Raw genomic sequence first — 16,863 nt, 5'->3', positions numbered from 1 at the left:
TTAAGATTTACGATATATTTTGATGTTGTTTGTCTTGAAAATAAAGTACCAACTTTACTGTAAATGTAACTGATTTGTAAAATTGTGTATTGCCGTAAATAAATAAACTGAAAGCGAGAGAAACACAATAAAAGTAAGTCGACACTGCGAATATTACAAAAAATATGAGCGAAAATGATAGCGAACCACCAGAAATAAAACCCAGAACTGGTTTTACACTACAAAATGTCTTTCGCATAACCCTTATATAGAATATACAAGGTTTATTTTACTTGCAAAATGTCAGAACTTAAAACAAATTGATGTCCTCTATGGATCTTTCTGTAGGGACGTAGTAAACAATAAACATACCTAACAATTGCAATAGTCAATAGTGGAACTATAACATATTAACTGTCATTGAGTTGTTTACACGTTCAAAATTTCGGTATTTTGGCACTCCGTTTAGGTTAATTTATTATGTAGTTTTCTAGTTTTTTTGGTGAAACAGTAAGAATAAATAAACATTCTTTGGTCACCTTTATGTTTTAGGGAGTAAGAACTAATGTTTTGACGACGTGATAATACTTGTTGATTTAGTGGTTTGATTTTAAAACAGTGTATGTTTAGAAGGTTAGATCTCGAATTTGTTTATAATCATTCTTATTTAGCTTATAATATTGTAGTAGGTTGAAAGTGCGCGCGAAATGGATTTGCCTTCTCGAAATGTTGAAATCAAAGCAAAAGTTAGGGATTTTGAGAGTATTATACTCAAAGCTGAAGAAATGAGTGGGAAAGAACCCATCAAACTGAACCAAAAAGATATATTTTACCACTCTTTCTACAGAGAGAACCGTTTAAAACTCAGAGATGAGGTATTGATAATAGGCTATGACTAATTATAATTTGTTTTGTGTATGTTAATGTGTTTTCTTGTCAGTTGGCCTTTTACATTTGAAGGTGTGGCCCCTCACTTTACATTTGATTTAACTTTAAAGGAAAGTGTTTCATAAGTTACTAGGAGGGTGCAGTATAATAAGCGGCCACCATCACAATCGGATAATGATTATCGAATGATATGGAATCATTGTTATTCATGACCATCAAAGGAATGAAATCAAAATATTGAACTAAATAATGTAATAGATATCTATTTCAAAAACCAATATGGTTTGGCTAGTTTTCAATCTTAGAAATTAAGGTATAAATATAATTTACAAATGTAAGCATAATATGTAATTACAGTAATAATAAAAACAATAACATTACCTTACCTTATTTATTTTTAAGGACAAACGTGACTGCTTGTCAAGGAATGAAGACACATACATCACTGTTCTTGCCATCATTATTTTAATAACAAAACACATATTTTAAATTTATTTCCATTTTATTTTTAATACATTGTGAACGATGATGACGAATTAAATTAAGTTTTAGACTTAAAAAATGGTAATATAGAGAAGCTGTATTTTTGTATGTAAAAGAAATGAATTTGTTTTTTTAAATTGAATACACTAACTAAATTGTATTTAAAGTACTCTTTAGCCGCATAGCACTATTACTTCACACGATAGACATGTTCAATAGCATTTAACAAATGCTGGAATGGATCACACCACCAATAATCATAATTTATTGTTAATACATATATTCTACAAAATGATCATTGCTCTCACTTCTGAGACCAGTTTTTAAAGATTTTATAAAACTATTTTCAGCCAATATTTGCATGTTTATCGCAAATGTTCTTGTTGTTATCACTAACCTTCTCTTACATAAACGAAATAACAACAGCTGGTAATGACCTCACTAGCAACAGCTGGTAATGACATCACTAGTCTAAATAAAGAAAGCTGGCAATGATTAATTATGAATATCTATAGGTCAAATGTTGTATATTCAATAGTATCGATATTTAAAATAGATAATCATCCGATTGAGTTGGTGGCTGCTTACTATAATATAGCCTACTAGGATAGCATTATTAATTAGATAGGCTATCATTAAGGGAAAGGCCCAAAAAATATATTTCCTCCTAAAGGGAGAAAATCCGTCTTGGGTATTGTAATAGGTCTCAGGTAAGGTGGATGGCTCTTGAGTAGGATATTTTAAAAGCTCTCTGTAGGATGGTTAGCTCTCGAGTAGATTTACTTGGTAAATACTTCAGTAGGGCATTTGGCTTTTAGATAGAGTGGTACAGAGTCGGCATCCTTCAGGAGGATCCGCTCTGTGGAAGGTGTAATGAGCAGGAGGAGACTGCTGAGCACCTGCTCTTTGATTGCCCTGCAATAGCAAGAGAGCGGTATGCCATCTTTGGTAGTTTGGACAGGGGTGGAGAATTTTCCCAGGAGGACTTGATAGGTTGTTTTCGGCGGTTTGTTGAACTGCTGAAGTTGTAGACTGGTGGGCCTCATGGTGTGTTTCCGGGGTGCGCAAAAAGTCCTTGAGGCTTAAGTGCATGGCAGTAGGCCGCCCCAAGGGAAAAAAAGCCCTCAGATTCCTTTATGGGGAAATATTTTTACCACGTATTTCCTCACTTTTTTCTTTAATATTGCTATTCTTATCGCTTTTTGAGTACCATACTTTTGTCTAAAAAAGTCAGCAAGTCATGCAAAATGGAACTTGTAAATAACCCTTTTCTAATGTAAGATCATGATTGACAAATATTGTTGGCTGCAGTTCCATTGAGGGCGAAAAAACAATTGATTTTAAGTACAAAACAACAACACAACAAACAAACAAACTACTGTTTTGTTTGTTTTGGTAATTACAAAAGTAAACAATTGTATCATATTGATATTAAAATAGTTTATATAAATGAAGAGTAGTCTTTATACAACATTATATTTACAATTTGACAAGAGATATGAAATAAAACTATAGTAAAATCAACAAAAGAAAGAACAAATTTAGTTAGTAAATATGTACATGTTTCATCTTTGGAAATATTTTTCTAACTGCATTTAAAAAGAGCATGAATGGATCTTTTACTGAAAATGAAACTTCCCTTTGTGATGAATAATTTAATTAATTTAAACTATCATATGTTTGCATCACATGTGTTTTGTCAAAACTTATTTTATTATTCTGATTTTTCAACTGTATTAATTTTCTATGGTTTGTGTTGAGATAATTAAAACCCTTTGTTCTGTTACTTTTAAAACTGGGTTTTATTTTTTATTACAATTTAATCATCTCATATAATTTAAATGTTAAATAGTAGCTATGTTTCCTGTTCTAATTCTAACTGACATGGATAGTTTTTAAGACCTAACAAGTGTGATACTGACCAAAGTTCACCCTCTTGCTCTAAACTTTGGAAATACTGGTTAAGAACATGACTGTTCTCAAGCACTGACAAACAAATTATATTTTACAATTTAATTTCAAATGATTCATAGGTTATACTGAGCAATTATTGAGCTAACTTCAATATCCTTCATATTTTAGTATGACAACCGGACATTAAGAAACATAAAATTAAGTGTCGGAAAGCTATTGTTGTCATTAACAAGCGATAACAAGGTTCTTTGTTCAAGCGTTAAGCCACTTTGTAGCTTTTCCAGCATGATGAGGTGCTCATCTAATCTATGCTGATTTTTAAATGCTGTCTCAAGGATGATCTTCATTTTCAGCCAGCAATGATGGACAGGATATTTGTGATTGGCACTATCTCGTGATGGACACTCCAATCATGATGGACATAATATCGATTGTCTGTTAGTTACACTGTGATTACTGTATTTGAATCATGTGTATCAATTACTATCAATCCATATCGATTAGTAAAATAATGTAAGGATAATTTTATTCTTTCATCTATATATAATATATGTACAGTATTATAAAAAACTGATATCATGTACAAGACCGATTCTTGACCTATATGGTAGTGATAACACATGGACTCTAAATCTTCTTATCGCTCGGTAAGATCAACAATGGCTTGCCAACACGGTTTCTTACTTTCTACAGACTGCCTGGTCATTATACTAAAATATGAAAGCATTTACCAATTGGCCATTAAAGAATTTTATGGCAGAGTGCAACTGCATCAGACAGTTATTAGGAATAGATATAATTTATTGTATCTTTTATGAGATAGAAAATCTGACACAGTCAATTCAAATGTTAAATTTGTCAATGGCAATAAATATTCTTGTTACTTGACTAATCCTAAGTAAATCTCATCTTTTTACATGACAATCTTGTTGTACTGCCCCCATATTGTAAACATTGATTTGGTTGCAGTTCGATAGAAGGCCAGCAACACAATGTTTTTCATTTAATTTCATTATTTTTATTTGCCACAAAAATTTACATCATTGTCAAAGTCATAAAAACAGCTAATTATTACAGCCACGTCAAAATCTTAAAACTAACAATAATTAAGCTTATACAGCACAACAGTGATTGTAACAGAATACAAAAACATAATAATCATTAAAAATCCATATTTTAAATTTTGAAAAAATCATTTAAGCTATAAAATGGATTCTCCAACAGCCAGGAGTAGAAATTATTTGTAAATCTGTCAAAGGGATATGAGCTAAGATAGTACAACATGGCTGTTAAGGGTTTTACTTAACCGAAATTGTCCAATTTTAGCATGATTTTTATTACGCATGTTATGGCTATGAGTTTCATGTTTAAATTTAAGTAAATTTGGATTTTTATGTAAAAATGATCTATCTATAAACATAAAAATCCAAATTTACTAAAATTTAAACATGAAATTGATAAATTTATAATAGTTTGGAATCGGAAGTCCTTAAAGTCCTTTTGTGGCTCTCTAGGCTCACATTTTTTAAGAGCTCTAACAACCTTCTACTGCAGTATTAATCCTAGAGCAGTTGCCGTACATTACTAGTCCATATCTAAAAACAGATTGAAAAAAGGCAAAATATGCAGCTCTAATATAATTTTCTGGTATTAACTTTGTTCAGGCTACTCGAGATAAATAACTTGAGACAGTCTTTTATTTAAGTAATCAATGTGTGCTCCCCATGTCAAATTTTTGTCTATATTAATTCCCAAGAACTTTACAATGTTTGAGAAACCATCATCCAATGAATCCGAATTATGCCTAAGATTAAATAACATTCATTTAGTTTTGTCCTTATTAAGCAACAACTCATTTGCATGAAACCAATTTGAGGCATTTTGTAATATATTATTTACTAACAGTTCAAGATCATTAACATTTTTACTGATGTTAAAGAGGGTTGTGTCTTCTGCATATAAAATGGTTTTCTATTTAACAGACAAAGGCAGATCATTTATATAGATTAAGAAAAATGGGGGACCCAAAACGGAGCCTTGTGGAACGTCCCACTTCTCAATAGTTTCCTCCGACCACTTACCATTGACATTTACCAATTGTCTACGATTAATGAGATATGATTCAACAAAATTTAGATTTCACCCAGAAAATCCATAAAATTTTAATTTAGTGATGAGAATTGTACCATCGACACAATCAAAAGCCTTGTTCCAGTTACAGAATGTAGCCTGAGCAAAGTCCTTGTCCTCAAAAGATGAGTGTATCTGTCTAACAAGCTGATCCAAAGCATTACAAGTTGATTTATCCTTTCTAAAACCATACTGTAAAGAATTATAAGATTTAAATTTTCCAAAAAAAGATTTAAAAAGAAATGTTTGTAAACCAATATTTCAACTAGTTTACCTAAAACAGGAATTATAAAAACTGATCTGTAGCTTTGAGATTGGTCCTTAGGACCACTTTTAGAAATTGGACATACTCTTGAGATTTTTAGTTGCTCAGGGAAAATACCATCCTGAAGCAGATAAAGTATGGATACTGCCAAAGGTTCAGCCACACTTAATACTTTTCAGTAAATTGTTGGACATAGTAACATCAGAGTTACTCATTCTCTTGACAGCATTTATAACACCATTTGGTGTTGCTATGGTCCATTTAAAATTAACTGTATTATTAATAGTACTTTTATCCATAAAGTCATGAAAAGTAAAAGTTGAACTGGGATTGTCAACTTTCTTTTTTCTGTGACAGATTCGATTGAAATGAACCTTGAAATGATTTAAACTATTTAATATGACATCAGAAATCTTAGCATATTTAATAGTGTAACAGAACTTTTATTGCTATACTCGCTTAACAAGGATGACCAATCATACAAAGCCAAATAATAAGAAAACAGGTTCAAAATTCTTTTCAGGCAATATTGGTTTGCTCTGATTGTTATACCAGATCTGTATTTCTGTACTTTTATTTATTATCTGTATTTCTTGAGCCAACACAGGTACTTTTTAAGACTGTCTTTAACCAATATCCCATCATGAACCAAGTAGGGGAATGAGAAAGTTGTTACCAAATAAACATTCAAACAATGATTAAAAATATACACATTTTGAAGGATATTGAAGTTAGCTCAATAAATTGCTCAGAATAACCTAAAATCATTGGAAATTAAATTGTAAAATATGGTTTGTTTGTTAATGCTTGAGAACAAGTTAACACAGACTATACAATACACAAAGTATGTCTGTACAACAAAAGTTTATTTAAATTGATTATTTATTTATTTGTTTTTTTCAGCAGTACAGAGCCATTTACTAGTTAACTTACTGACATCCTTCTTTAAATGCCAGTAATTTTTCTTGAAGTGATTAAAGCTTATTAGTTTCTGCTTTCAGAGAAGGAAATTCTATAACTTTGGATAAAAAATATTCTAATAAGAATTTGATTACACATTCTGTATTAGCAGCCATCTTGATTTGAAATCCATAAGGACAATGTTAAATCTCATTTTCATTATCTAGTTATTTAGGTTTTTTGATGATTTTATTAGACAAAATTTTGGAAAAAATCATGAACATTTTTATACTCAAGTACGAAAAAAACTAAAAATCATTTCTATTTGTTGGCCCACACCAAATCTTGCAAATTCTTAAATATGAAACGATCACACTGTAATCTTTATTAATGATGTTTTATATTCTGTGTAAGTATAATTTACCTTGTTTTACAAGAAAAGGGATCGGTTAATGTTCCAATCTTATCTTAGATTATATTATATTCTAGCAAAGTGCTGCCCCACACTGATGATAAATAAATCCCTCGAGAAAATGCCTATCACGTGACAGAATACAATTCTAGACGGTCTGATCACAAATGCCTGAGAGACTAATCAAATATTAGAATAATTTATACAACCTATAGAAAAGTTTAAGTAGTTTGGTGTGTGCTAAAAAAAATGCCTGTTAAACCAAGTGCGGGTGACAGTGTATTGATGTCAGAATTGTATTAATGCTTGACATCTTTCCATTATCCCTGTTTCTTTACAACAATGTTCTGTTTATGTTCAACCTAATACAGAAATATTGTTTGATTTAATGAAATAGGTAAGTTTTCCTATGTTATACAATTTGTTTTTTTTATTTAAAATCCAAGATATACAAGAGGTGATGAAAAAGTTTTAGGACTGAATTTTATACATTTTTTCGTACAAAATACGAGTTATTCAAATTTGTCTCCTTTGAAGCACTCCCCTTGAGAAGCTACACACTTTTCCTACCAGTGTTTCCATTGATCAAAGGCCTCAGAAAACTCTTATGTTGTAATGGTGTTTAGCAGCTCCATTGTTTTTTCTTTAATTTCATCAACTGCTCGAAATATTCGTCCTTTCAGGGGTTTCTTAAGTTTCAGGAAAAGAAAAATGTCAGCTAGAGCCAGCCAGGTGAGTAGGAGGGCTGAGGGATGACAGTCATTGCGTTTTTTGCACGAAAACTGACGGGTGACTAATGCAGAGTAAATAGGAGCATTTTGAAGAACCCAGCAATTATCACTTTACCACAGTTCAGGTCTCTTTCCTCTCACAGCATTACGCAATTGTCTTAGGGTTTCAAAATAAACAAAGATTGTCTGACCTTGTGGAAGGAATTCATGGTAGGCAACGAAAACCGTAAGCATGACCTTCACATTTAATTTGGCTTGACAAGCTTACTTGAGTCTTGGAGGCTTTTTGATGTCCATTGTGATGATTGGGCTTTTGTTTCCATGTCATAACCAAAAACCCATGCCTCATCTCACATAATGACATATTTCAAGAAGCTCTTGTCGTTATTTGCCACTTCAAGAAGTTCTTCAGAACCTGAATTCGGTGTTGTTTGGGGTCAAATTTTGCCGCAACACAACGCATTTGAAGTTTTTCAGTACAAATTTTTTGATTTAAACGATAAAAGATGTTACATTCTTTTGCCATTTCACGGATTGTTAGCCAACTGCCTGATTATACGAGAATGTTCACTTTAGCAGTATTGTCATCGTTGATTGATGTTGAAGGGCGTCTGGAACGAAAATCATCTTCTCAGATGTTTGGCCATTTTTAAACCTATTGTACCACTCACTGATGACATGGCCGGCAAACATTCTGCACCTAAAGGCATCTTGTAACATCAAAAAAGATTTTTGTTCAGTTTGACACAAAACTTTACATAAACACGTTGCTCTTCTTTCACATCAATGTTCATTAAATAAGAAATAGCCAAAATCCATAAAACTAACCTCAAACAAACTTTACTTATTTTTGTTTCAATAATATTACGAGTGATTTGAAATAACAGCTCTGTTACTCTTTGAGTCAGAGAATACACTGCTGCCAACCACATCGTTATGCAACATTTCATTCTTATACTGTATAAAAAGTCTTGGAACTTATTGATCACCCCTTGTATGTGTATACAATTTTACTAATTCACTTTTTTGGAACTTTCTTAATAGAATGGCTGTGGAACTCTAATATCTTATAGTCGCCCTGATTTGGAAGGACCAAAATTAAGTAAATATAAGAAGTGCCAAGTTAATGATCCTTCTGCCCTGTCTGCCGTTTTGGAAGATGCCTTGGGTGTGAAAGGTGTCGTGAAGAAACAGAGATTTTTGTTTTTTGTTGGACAGACTCGTATACATATAGATCAAGTTGAAGGTTTAGGCAATTTTATGGAACTTGAGGTAAGGATTATTATCTTAGTGACAGTTTACTGATTTAACATTTGGAAGACCAAATACTTGTCAAACAACCCTTAATATTAATTCAATTTGTATAAATGACAATAGCCAAATTTAATTTCAGTAAACATTGATTCACAAAAAGTACTTCCTCCACTATCTCTTGAACCCGGTATATGGTATTATAATCACATGTTAGTTTAGTTATTTAAAACAGAAATGGCTACAATGGAATACAATGGATGCAAAGTAATCAATGAACCAAAATTTGGGCTTTGTGGACAGTGTTTTCATGCTTACCCGGTAAGTCAGAGATCTGGGTTCAAGTCCCAGTGGAGCAAGTATACCTTTTAAAACAATCCTTTATTAAAATTTGGACATACAGATTATATTGTGCTCAATTTGAACGCACCGGAACAGCATACTTGTACATCAGTCTGGAAAATGAAGACTTTGGGTTGTGTGGGAAACTCCCCTGCAACTCGTAAATGCATAACAGCTTGCATAACCTTTTCTTCTGGGAGGTATTCTATACTCTCCAGGGAGAATAAATAGACCTGCTACAATTATTAGCAGAAATCGAGCACTGTGTGTGTATACAGTCTGGTAATTATTAATTGTCTGGTAACTTAAATAATCAGGGAATTTATTGATTACGAATTATTATGTTCTGTTACCAATTTATTCATATGGTAGCTTACATGCTCTCCAAAATCGGTTGCATAAGTTGTTTTATTTGTAAGCACCATGTAATGACTTATAAATGCCTTGATACCTGCCAGAACAAGTTTAATCCCATCAGCAAATGCAGTTTGTTGTATAAGAATTTACTTACAAGCTTTTATTTAGAGGAATTTCCCAAGATGGAGATATGGGTTACGAGTTGCACTAGTTTTGAATGAGGTCAAAATGGGAGGGTAGCATTAAAATACTGAATAAACAATATTTTTGAAAGTTCAATTTTTGTACCGTGACAAACTATAAAAACAACTGTCTGACTTAAATAGTTGTATCAGCCAATGAGATAAAAAGAAATTGAAAATTACGACATTCTTATAGCATTTTTATCTTGTAGGTGATTATTAGTTTTATGTTTTATGGTCAGGTTTAAATGTGCCAAGCTAAAAATATGTGACATGTGAAAAAGGTATCATTTCCCTCGTGGGCGTCAATGTCAAATTAAAATAGTTTACTAAATTAAGTACAGTGATAGCCCATCCATCAAAAACTTCCAAGAACAACTTTATTTAATTTGTATACATTTTTTTCTTTACCAAATAAATATATATAGCTAGTATATTCATCATTGGCTCAATTTGAGTTCATTATGCCTTTATATATACAATAAAAACCAATACATTTATTCTTTTGTGTGTTTAAGTACCAGCATTTTAAAAACTGCATTTCTAAAATGTTGAAGTACATGATTTTTAATGGGATGTCCCATTGACTATAAGTAATGTATGGTTCAGTATGAAATCCCATTGAGAACTCATTGCAGTTATATTTTATTTTTAGATGAAGGTTTATTGTTGTTTCAAAATCAATATGGTACTTAGTGTGTATAATATTATTCAGTTTTGCAAGTTATGTTTTAAATGTTGGTAGCAAGATGGGAATTAAAATATACACGTTTTTTTACATAGTCTGTAAATTAATTTACTTTATATTTTATTTTATTACAAGGCCTAAAAATCTGTAAAATATATTTGATCAACTATAAATTTAAATTTAAACATCTCATGGGATGACAATATGATCACAAAACAAACAAATGTTTTCAATTTGATCTTTTTATTTAAGTGTTATTTTAGTACCTTTCTTAAATCTCCACTTATGAAGAAGTTAGATCAAAAGACCTGATCTACAAAAATTTGAGATTTTGAGAAAACTAGCTACTTATTAATGCTTGACTAGAAGGTATTTTAGAAATTTTTTACTAGTTTCAGCTAAGGTTACTTATGTACAAAATTATGCACAAAAATAAGAGGATCAAGTTGAAAACATTATGTTGGATGTAGATTTCACATAATATTGTAAATCTTTTTATTACCCATCCAATTAGATTCCCACCAAAACCTAATGTGCCTGATGAATAAGTTCTTTCTACTTATACGTTTTACTGTTAATGTTTGCAGAGGTGCTGTTGAGAGATACTCAGAGTGTTGAGGAAGGTCAGGTGATTGCCCAAGAGCTAATGTCTCAGCTCGGTGTCTCTGAACTGACTTATACGTGTTGCTATTAATGTTTGCACAGGTGGGTTTGAGAGATACTCAGAGTGTTGAGGAAGGTCAAGTGATTGCCCAAGAGCTAATGTCTCAGCTCAGTGTCTCTGAACTGACTTATACGTGTTGCTATTAATGTTTGCACAGGTGGGTTTGAGAGATACTCAGAGTGTTGAGGAAGGTCAGGTGATTGCCCAAGAGCTAATGTCTCAGCTCGGTGTCTCTGAACTGACTTATACGTTTTGCTATTAATGTTTGCACAGGTGGGTTTGAGAGATACTCAGAGTGTTGAGGAAGGTCAAGTGATTGCCCAAGAGCTAATGTCTCAGCTCAGTGTCTCTGAACTGACTTATACGTGTTGCTATTAATGTTTGCACAGGTGGGTTTGAGAGATACTCAGAGTGTTGAGGAAGGTCAGGTGATTGCCCAAGAGCTAATGTCTCAGCTCGGTGTCTCTGAACTGACTTATACGTTTTGCTATTAATGTTTGCACAGGTGGGTTTGAGAGATACTCAGAGTGTTGAGGAAGGTCAAGTGATTGCCCAAGAGCTAATGTCTCAGCTCAGTGTCTCTGAACTGACTTATACGTGTTGCTATTAATGTTTGCACAGGTGGGTTTGAGAGATACTCAGAGTGTTGAGGAAGGTCAGGTGATTGCCCAAGAGCTAATGTCTCAGCTCGGTGTCTCTGAGACTGACTTATTGGCAGGAGCTTATATGGACATGATGCAGAAACATTCTGAAACCGTTTCCATTTAATTTTAATAAACATTACTTTTTAATATTGTTATTCTTCATTATCCTATTATAAGCCTGTTAGATTTTAGTATGTAGTAATTTGTTAGTCTGTTGACAAATTGTTTTTAGCCATCTGTCCAGGCCAGTAACAGATAGAAGATTACAGCTCAATGAAAGTAACCCTAATAATAATTGTGTCTAAAGGAAAGGTTATAATGAGCCTAAATTAATTACACAATATCATCATGGTCTCTACAAAATTAACATTTTAGAGTAGCTTACAAAATCTCCATTGATAGACTTGTTTCTGAAAAGTATTACATGTATTGTTTTAAAAGACCTCCTCTTTTAAAGGACATTATATCAAAACCTAAATTACCTGCTGATTCTGATGTGAAAACTAAATTCAAGGGAGCACATCCATGTAATAAATCAAGATGCATAGTAAGTAATCAAATAGAAGGGACATCAAAAGTCACAAGCAATTTAACTAAAAATGCCCCTGTCATGTCCGGCCACCCGTCCGTCGACGTGGTCCCTTCAAATAGACGTGTGGCGATGCCCGGCTCAAGCCCCGGTTAAATTGTCCAAAAAAACCAATCTGAGTGCTGGCCTACATATATTTATATATATATATATATATATATATATATATATATATATATATATATATATAGGACGTGTTTTACACACATGAAGTAGAGTCTCTGTGGTGAAAGGTTGGCCTAGTCGTGTGGCAATAGGTAGGGTTGGTTCAAGTGCTCCAAATACTTTTTGTTTAGCAATATATTACAATTGTAAAATACTATTAACTAAACAGTCAAATATTTTTGTACTTCTGACCTGGTCCAAAGAAGTTTTATTATATACTAGGCCTACATTTCTAATATTTGCCTGCCAAAATGCCTTCAACTTTGGTACATGCAATTTAGAGACTTCGTTGTTTTTGTGTAGTCATGCTGCAAATTGAAGGCTGCAATGTAAACCCAGGGATAAATGCTGAGCTAAATTGTTATAACCTTGAAATAACACTAAAGGTAAATAAATTAAATGAATAACTTTATAGGAAAATCCTCTTTTTATTACTAATATAAATCATTGAATTATATTTTTAGTTTGAAGACCATTTTAAGGTGAGATTTAAGTTCTATGTACAGCAGGTGGCAAACTTAATTTTACAAATTGCTAAATCAGAACTAAACAAATAGGATTGATTCAAACTTTTTTCATTTATTTGGCATTGCAATAAGAATGGAAATTCCAATAAACTCAAATCTTTGACATTTAGTTGGTGAACCTTCAATTTTAGAAGTTATAAATAAATGATTATGGTTGTCCAATACACAATTTGTGATTGTATTATTTTATTTTTTTATCAATCACACTAGCATGAGAATGTTGAGTTCAGCTCCATTTTATCTTCCGCTTAGTGCAGCGTTTCAAATTTGACACTGTCACAGACTTGACTCCTTGGAATCGGGAGTCCACGTCCGTCTGAAAAGATCTAAAATAAGTCTGTGACGAAAAAGCTTAAAACGAACTCTGCATCGTTTGACATCAGATAAACATAGAATCAGGTGTAATCTAGATAAAGAGGTGTTATCGTTGTCTCATCAGTTGCAGAATTGAGTGCACTACAGCGAAGAATCCAAGTTTTCCGTTGGGAAGGTTTTTTTTTATTTATTTAATGTGAACGTTGAGTTCATCTCCAATTCACCTTCCGCTTACTGCAGCGTCTAAAATCTGATACTATAGTACGAGACATAATTGCAAGCCTGAGTAGTGGCAAAAAACTGTTGTTTAATGCATTTATGCATGATATGTACTGTATTGTTTAAACTTGGCATGAGTATAGAAGATTATTTCGTGCGATAACACTAATATTAAAATTGTTAATTGATGTCTTTTCTCGTAATACTCGTATCTCCGACTTTAAAGGAGAATAGACTGCATCCTTATGGGGATTGTGTGGCAAAGTTTGTTCGGTGACGCGGTTTGTTTAAAGTTTTAATCCAATTCAATCTTGTAGTAATAACCTCATTTTTATCAATTGAATTAAATAACTATAGATATACATGACCGAGAGACTATTTTCATTGTTGTAAACACACATCCTACTTTTGTGTTATATCCATATAGGGATTTCTCTTCACACAGAAATTGGTTGTCCTCCACGCTAGTTTTGGTAGGTACGAGAAGGATCACATCATGTCGAAAGAAAGTTAAAAGACTGAAGGTCAGATAGTGGACCTTCATGATGTTGATTAAAGCTGATTTAACTTTTATTTGTTCTAACTGTTGGTTTTAATTTTAACTGTCTCAATCTTTACAAAATTTATTTATTTCAAAATTTATATTTTATCCATTTATTGTTTGATATTTTTAACCCTCTCATATCAAACATCACCAAAATAAGTGCGGCTAATTTCTTTCTCAAGGGGAAATTCTCTACAGGTTTCACAGTAAAACTAGGTTGTGTGCTTATTCAATGCAAATTGGCTCTCTGCCCCTATACTATGAATCTTGAGAATTTATTAAACATTAAATATACAGGTTACAAGGGTGGGTAATTAAAAATTAATTGTACTATATACAAAACTGACGAGATAAAAATTTGAAATGTACGTACTTGTAGAAGTTGTTTTTTTAGATGAATTTAATTATAGAATTAATTTGATTTGTCCTTGATAAAAACAGTAAGTTATAAAATTACAGTTTAGTTAGAAGTGCAATTTCTAAAGTTATGTTATAAAATATTAATTTGTTATTAAAATAAAACAATATTTCAAAGTAGATTAAGTTATGAATTGTTTCGGTGCGTATGTTATATTAGGCCTGCAGAAATGATTAAATAAAATAAAAAAGACTAATGTGCACCTAAAGATGAGAAATGTTTGTCTCTGGTAATTATTATGTTTTCATTTCTGTTGTAATGCCTTGTTTATTAACACTATGCCGTTATTTTCAGATAAATAACTAATGTTTAAATTAAACAAAAAGTTATAATGAATAAACTGTAAAAGACCCGACAGAACACACAGAAGGAAGTAGCAGAAGTGTTATCTGGCAGACGCACAGACAACACGATATCAATAAGGCCTTGCCGGGTTCTCGATAAAGTAATAATACATCGGAGTATCCACAGACCCGACATAACGTAAAGAAAGAGGTAGCTCGGAAGGTTTATCGAGCAAACGCAGACAACACGATATCAATAAGGCCTTGCCGGGTTCTCGATAAAGTAATAATACATCGGAGTATCCACAGAACCCGACATAACGTAAAAGAAAAGAGGTAGGGCCGCGGAACGGTTTAACGGAGGCAACCGACAGACAACACGATATCAATAGGCCTTGCCGGGGTTCTCGGATAAAGTAATAATACACACAATCCGGGAGTATCCACAGATCCCGATATACGTAAAGAAAGAGGTAGTCGGAAGGTTTATCGAGCAAACGCAGAACAAAACGATAATTAATAAGGCCTTGCCGGGTTCTCGATAACAAGTAATAATACATCGGGAGTATCCACAGTAACCAGACATAACGTAGAAGAAAGAGGCTAGCTCGGGAAGGTTTATCGAGCAAACGCAGACAACCACGTAATCAATAGTCCTTGCGGGTTCTCGATAGCAAAAGTAATAATACATCGGAGCATCCACCAGAACCGACCATAACGTATTAAGAAAAGAGGTAGCTAGCTCGGAAGGTTTATCGAGCAAACGCAGACAAACACTGATATTAATAAGGCCTTGCCGGGTTCTCGATTAAAGTAATAATCCAATCGGAGCATCCACAGACCCGACATAAACGTAACGAAAGAGGTAGCTCGGAAGGTATATCGAGCAAACTCAGACAGACACAATATCCCAATAAGGCAATGGCCGGGTTCTCGATAAAGTAAATAATAACAATCGGGAGCATCCACAGAAAAACCCGACATAACAGTTAAAGAAAGAGGTAGCTTCGGAAGGTTTAAATCGAGCCAAAATCAGACAACACGATATCAAGTAAGGCCCTATGCCGGGTTCTCGATAAAGTAATAATTACTCGGGAGTATCCACAGAAACCCGACATAACGGTAAAGACAAAGAGGTAGCTCGGTACGTTTATCGAGCAAACTCAGACAACACGATATCCAATAAAGGCCTTGCCAGGGTTCTCGATTAAAGTTAATAATACATCGGAGGATCCACAGCACCCGAGATAAACGTCAAAGGAAAGAGGTAGCTCGGAGAAGGTTTTTTTTATTCGAGCCAACGCAGTAAATACACGATATTAATGAAGGCCCTTGCCCGGGTTCTCGATAAGAGTAACTAATACCAATCGGAGTATCCACAGAACCCGACATAACGTAAAGAAAGAGGTTGCTCGGTAGGTTTAATATCCGAGCCAAACGCAGACAACACGATATTAATAAAGGCCTTGCCGGGTTCTCGATAAAGTAATAATACAATCGGAGTATCCACATGATCGACATAAACGTAAAGGAAAGAGGTTTGCTCGGTAGGTTTATCGAGCAAACGCAAGACAAACAACGGATATCAATAAGGCCTCCTGCGAGTTCCTCGATAAAGTAATAAATACATCGGAGTATCCACAGATCCGACATAACGTAAAAAGGAAAGTGGGCTAGCTCGGAAGGTCGTTTATCGAGCAAACGCCAGACAAACACGATATTAATAAGGCCTTGCCGGAGTTCTTCGATAACGTAATTAATACATCGGGAGTATCCACAGAAACCGACATCAACGTAAAGAAAGAGGTAGCTCCGGAAGGTTTATCGAGCAAACGCAGACAATCAACGATATCAATTAAAAAGGGCCTTGCCGGGTTCTCGATAAAGTAATATATACATCGGAGCATCCACAGAACCCGACATAAAACGTAAAAGAAGAGGTAGCTCGGAAGGTTTATCGAGCAAACGCCAA

The 16,863-nt window shown here is 33.4% G+C and overlaps 1 protein-coding gene across 4 annotated transcripts; it reads left to right on the top strand.

Moving 5' to 3' along the window:
* The first annotated feature begins 326 nt into the window (after window positions 1–326).
* LOC124357464 lies at window positions 327–11,977 on the top strand. 4 transcript variants are annotated; one of them, XR_006921948.1, is made up of 4 exons: window positions 329–854; window positions 8,747–8,974; window positions 11,344–11,725; window positions 11,842–11,977. XR_006921948.1 is itself a non-coding variant. In XM_046809292.1 (3 exons), the coding sequence occupies exons 1-3, from the start codon at window positions 687–689 to the stop codon at window positions 11,952–11,954; spliced, it is 543 nt and encodes a 180-aa protein (XP_046665248.1). In that variant the 5' UTR covers window positions 327–686; the 3' UTR covers window positions 11,955–11,977. The 4 variants fall into 4 exon arrangements, 3 of the variants coding, with proteins under 3 accessions (XP_046665248.1, XP_046665247.1, XP_046665246.1); XM_046809292.1 differs by lacking the exon at window positions 11,344–11,725 and having other exon boundaries at window positions 327–854; window positions 11,808–11,977; XM_046809291.1 differs by lacking the exons at window positions 11,344–11,725; window positions 11,842–11,977 and adding an exon at window positions 11,228–11,335 and having other exon boundaries at window positions 328–854.
* The last annotated feature ends 4,886 nt before the right edge of the window (window positions 11,978–16,863 follow it).

This window comes from Homalodisca vitripennis, chromosome 3, assembly GCF_021130785.1.
Source record: "Homalodisca vitripennis isolate AUS2020 chromosome 3, UT_GWSS_2.1, whole genome shotgun sequence".
NCBI lineage: Eukaryota > Metazoa > Arthropoda > Insecta > Hemiptera > Cicadellidae > Homalodisca > Homalodisca vitripennis.
This window is presented reverse-complemented; position numbering and strand designations above follow the sequence as displayed.

What these genes read in the sequence shown, in the direction of transcription:
- LOC124357464 (XM_046809292.1), top strand. Translation starts at nt 687, where the DNA reads ATGGATTTGCCTTCTCGAAATGTTGAAATCAAAGCAAAAGTTAGGGAT. An exon ending in GTTTAAAACTCAGAGATGAG is followed by an intron (nt 855 to 8,746) that starts GTATTGATAATA and finishes CTTTCTTAATAG; the next exon opens with AATGGCTGTGGAACTCTAAT. An exon ending in GCAATTTTATGGAACTTGAG is followed by an intron (nt 8,975 to 11,807) that starts GTAAGGATTATT and finishes ATGTTTGCACAG; the next exon opens with GTGGGTTTGAGAGATACTCA.